We start from the raw sequence: 4715 nt of genomic DNA, 5'->3' as shown, positions 1-4715 counted from the left end.
AGGAACCGGGGAACCAGGGAACACCAAACTCCCCAAGGCGGCCAGGGACACTTTCTTACCAAACTCGCTCGCACAGAGATGTTCAATTATGGCTTCAGATTTCAACTCATTGTCACATGGAGGACACACGGTTGTGCCTAGGAATGGAAAGGGAGAAAAACAAGAGCTGTGAGTTACGGGGGTATGGGTACAGGAACCACCCCTTGGGAAGAGACCAGTCTACCACCAGGATGAATAGTTAAAGATCTTCTGGAATTTCTGAAGGGCAACCCAAGAATCAAAAAGAAGAGTCCTGGAGCTAAAGCTATAAACAGGCATATGGTTTATTGGAAACTTAAGAGATAGAGCTGTTAAATATGGCACAACTATTTAAACCAAATTTCTCTGGAGCTGGATAGGGTAGGTCCGAGGAATTGTGGCTTGATGGGGTCCCTAGGAAAAGTTGACTTGTAAAGCAAACACATGTATTCCAGTCGTTTGTTTCCTATTCTTTCTCCCCTCTCCTCTAAATACTACCTCTGATTCCTGCCCATTTCCTATTCCCAAACTCCCAAGACAGCAGATCAATCTGACCAACTCTCTAAGAAAGAAACCTCTTCCAGATTCACAAACTCTAACCCCAGGCTCTGAACACCCTTCTACAAGGGCTGTTGCAATATGAGTTCCTAACAAAAGCTGCCAAATGGGAGGACAGAGCTGGATGGGAGAGATCCTCTCAAGCCATTTTCGGGGCACTGTGGAGTGCTTTGAAGAGGAGGTGTGTGTGTGGCCAGTATGAGGGCCACTAGGAGATGGCTATGCCCAGGGGAGGAGGCATCTGAGGCCAGGGCTAGAGGTCTCCTCTGAGCCAAAATGCTACTGATGCTGGAAGGATCCCTGGGAGGAAAAGTACCTTCAAGGACAGGGAGAAAGCCTACAGTGAAATCCTAAGCGGGGTGAGGTGGCTCATCACCACTACCACCGTCACCATCAACAACAACACCACCACCATTATCATCATCATCACCCCACTACCACCACCATCGCCATCATCATCCCCAAGACTACCACCGCCATCACCATCACCATCACCATCACCATCGCCATCTTTCAAATTACTTGGAGTTTTATCCATGATCTAGGAAAGCATTAGCATGTTCTAAGGGCATTCCATCCCTGGCACAGCATTGGAAGCCAAACCAGGCTGGAGCTAAGGGGCACAAGAAAGTCACCACCAAGGTAACCAGGGAAGAATGATGTGCAGAGAGACCTCTGCTCAGATATAAGGGTCCTTGTCTTCCTCCTTCCCTTCCTTCTCCATGGCTTCTCAGTGATCTCTGTGACTCAGTGAAATGGGCAAAGCCTCTGAAGATGGAAGATGAGGAGGGATCTACACAGCCCTTCCAAACCAATGCTGCTCCCAGGACACAGCTGATCCAGAGTTGGCCACCCACCCCACCCCACCCTCACTTCCAAGCAGGGTCCCTTCATGGCCTTGGTCTTTGCTAACAGATTCCTCTCTCACCTTTATTCTATACCCAGGGCCAAACACCATCCAGATTCTCAGTGTAGCAAAAACCACAGACACACTCCAAGCAGAAAACTGTGACTGTCTTTTGGCCCAGATGCTAGAAATTTATTTTTCACCAAGAGCTTGAGATTGGTAGCATTTCTAACAAAGGGTATATACCTTATCCAGAATTCTGCATATGGTTCCTGCTTCCATGGAGAGAAAAACAGGGAAAGGCAGTCCCGCGATATGGGACTTATACCAGAAAAGTCGACTGTGCTTTGGGGGTTTCCTTGTTTAGGTTATTTTTTAAAAAGTGGAAGTTATCATGTCGCGAGTTTCCACAAGTATAATCTTGACCAAACCAGTAGCAGAGCTAAGGCCATCAGACTATAGATGCCAGGTCGCCATCCGCTGCACATACATCATCTCATCTAGACACTCTGAGTTCCCCGATCCTGCTGGCAGCCGAGGGCTCTATACCACACAGGGGCATTCTCCCCAGTCCTATCAGTTACCTTTGACCTTCCATGCCACTCAGGAGATCACTGAGGTGAGCTCTGTGTGTTCTCAATACGGTTTTCTCCCATCTTGCTTTTCTTATAGCAAACTGTGGAGCAGCTCAACCCAGAGAAGGGAGGAATGTGTAATGCAATATTAATCTGTGCTCCCTCCAATTAATTGTCCTTGGGGCCCTGCAAGCTGCCTCAGCGGGAAAAATCCACCCAATCATCCATCTGAGAGGTAGAACTAAATCACTGTTTTAAGGAGTATTCAAAATAATATTTACAGCAAAAGAGCCAAAAAGTAAAATGTTTTGTGTCTTATTAATATTTAAAGGAGGGGGGAGTAGAGGAGAAAGTTCAATACTGGAATCAGGATTAAGTGAATTTTTAAAAATCAATGCACACACATGCACACAGCACATTCTCCCCTCCCCTTCTCTCTCAATCTCTCTCTCTCTCTCTCTCACACACACACACACACACACACACATACACACACACACACACACACACAGCAGATCTCCCGGGGCCAGCTCCTGGATACATGGAGAAGGGACCCTATAGAAAGCTCTTGGGCATAATGAGGGTACTGTGGCCTCTGCAATCTGTGACTAAAACAGCCAGGCTGATTTAATGCACGATATACCTAAACAACAACAAAATTAAACTAAAAGTATGTGCTTTGTTCATACAACTTCAATCAGTAAAACCTGGCAGGAAGGAGAAATAATTTATCAGCCTGGGAGTGTACAGGTCTAATGTAAGTGAAAGCTGTAGAAATAACTTTCCTAGGAAAAAAACAATCACCTCTCCCATAACAAATGCTTGATGCAGTTTGTGCATCAATAGCCTTTTGCGGGGAAAAGTGTCTCTTACTCATTTCTCGTTATCAAGTTTATCTTTAATAACAAAGGTCTGCCCAATATCCCAAAACTGTACATGCCCAAGTATGTGAACAGAAACCAGCCAAATTATGCAGAGATATGACTCTGCTTTGAAAACTCAGTTTTAATTCTCAAGAATAAAAAGAATTAAGAATAAAAGTAGTGCATGTGTACTTACTGTCATCTAAAAGTATCAGTTCTTATTCCAAGCCACCAACCTTAAGGTCTGAGTACTAGTGTGGTTCATCTAAACCTGCCCCTACACACACACACACACACACAGAGCCCTCCCATCTCCACCTTCAGCTGACAGTGGCCAGTCAATCTCAGACGAAGTCATGTGGGGCTCCCTCCCACTGAGTGGCTCTAGTCCTGGGGAGGACCAGATGCCCTCTCAGGACAGAGTCTCTCATCAAAAATGCTGAAGGGGAATCAGTTCCCAGATCCCACACCTGACTAGTCTTTTCACAGCCTTTCTCTCTGTTCAGCAGCTGGTTTGGGGAGGGTGGCTACTGGGCACTCCTAGGACAAAGGGAAGGAGACAGGAGGATGGTACAAAGTTCCAGACTGAGGAAGCAGCAGACAAGTGGAACAGCAGCCAAGGAGTAAAAGGCTTAGAGAAGATGGCAATTAGTTTTCCTAGCTTTTCACCCCAGCTTTTTTTGGGGGGACGGGGTTCAGCTGGGAGGATTCTTTCCCCTACATTAGTAGGCACCCCAGCCAGTCCCATCTCCCCCTCAGAAGGTGTTCCCACAAAGGTCTCCACTTCATGTCCAACCAACTGTCCCAGAAAGAGGCAACTGGGAGTGACTCAGCTCCAGCAAAATTGGCCAAGGCCTCCCAGGGCAGGGTTGAACTAATCCCCCAGCGGTGGGCAGAGGAAGGGGAGAAGGAAAATAACTGGACTGCAGGGGATGGCTCCACACCGGCAGAACACAAAGTGCTTTGTTTGCTCTAGGTAATTGCTCAGCTCTCCATCTCAAAGGGCTGCACTTCTGGAGGTTAACCTTGTGCAGACACCCAGGAATCGGAGAACAGAGGTGCCCAGATCGCAACAGTGCTGGCAGGCTGTTACCTTTCCCTCGGGCTGGGACCCGTGCCACCCAACGTCAGTCACATTGGACTGATCTTCTCCCTCCCTAGAATAAGCAACAGCATTCAAAATTCCGGGTGCCTCTTTTCCCATATCTACTCCCACCCACACTTGGGGGGAGCATGCCCTTCAGTGGGCATCTCTTTTAGGCATCACTTCAAGATGAGCTAAGTCAGCAAGCAGCTCCACCTACCCCCATCCTAAGCCCCCTCCTCAAAAAGCCGGTGGGATGCCGACCCCTATGCTAAGAACACCTGAGTATATGGCTTCCCATCTCAGACTTATCTCCACATCTCTGAGTCTCAACTCTGCTTCCAAAGAATTAAGGGTTGAATTCACTCCTATAAAAGTTAGGCCACAGTGCCAGGGTTTTTTGTTTGTTTGTTTTGTTTTGTTTTATTGCCTCAACAGGATTTTTTTTTTCCTCCCACTCAAGAATTTAAGTGGGAGGGGGTTCTGAGAGGAAATTTAGGCCCTCCCTGAGGCTGTTTTAGGAAAATGTCTAATTTGCAAGCCCCACTCCCCAAGGAGAGACAAACAATGAACTAATTACACCTTTATCTTTCTAATTACCTGGGGATTTGTGTAAATGAGAAAAGCAGAGGGTAGGCAAGAATGAGATACTAGAGACTTTCCATCCTCAACCCTAGGAAGCTGTTACCTGAAAGGGGTGGAGAAACAGAAACTCCAGTTTCTAAACTTTTTTCCTCAGCCAGTTCTGCAGCCGTCCTGGGCTACTTGGC

At 47.1% G+C, this 4715-nt stretch overlaps 1 protein-coding gene across 1 annotated transcript in view; it reads right to left on the bottom strand.

Moving 5' to 3' along the window:
* SFRP1 (secreted frizzled related protein 1) overlaps window positions 1-4715 on the bottom strand; it is a 45255-nt gene that overhangs the window by 34453 nt on the left and 6087 nt on the right. Inside the window, exon 3 of the mRNA XM_015592801.2 lies at window positions 60-137. Within this exon, the coding sequence (XP_015448287.1) occupies window positions 60-137 (78 nt within the window). The remainder of the gene's footprint in view (window positions 1-59; window positions 138-4715) is intronic.

The sequence above is a fragment of the Pteropus alecto genome, unplaced genomic scaffold (genome assembly GCF_000325575.1).
Source record: "Pteropus alecto unplaced genomic scaffold, ASM32557v1 scaffold24, whole genome shotgun sequence".
NCBI classification, from domain to species: Eukaryota; Metazoa; Chordata; class Mammalia; order Chiroptera; family Pteropodidae; genus Pteropus; species Pteropus alecto.
This window is presented reverse-complemented; position numbering and strand designations above follow the sequence as displayed.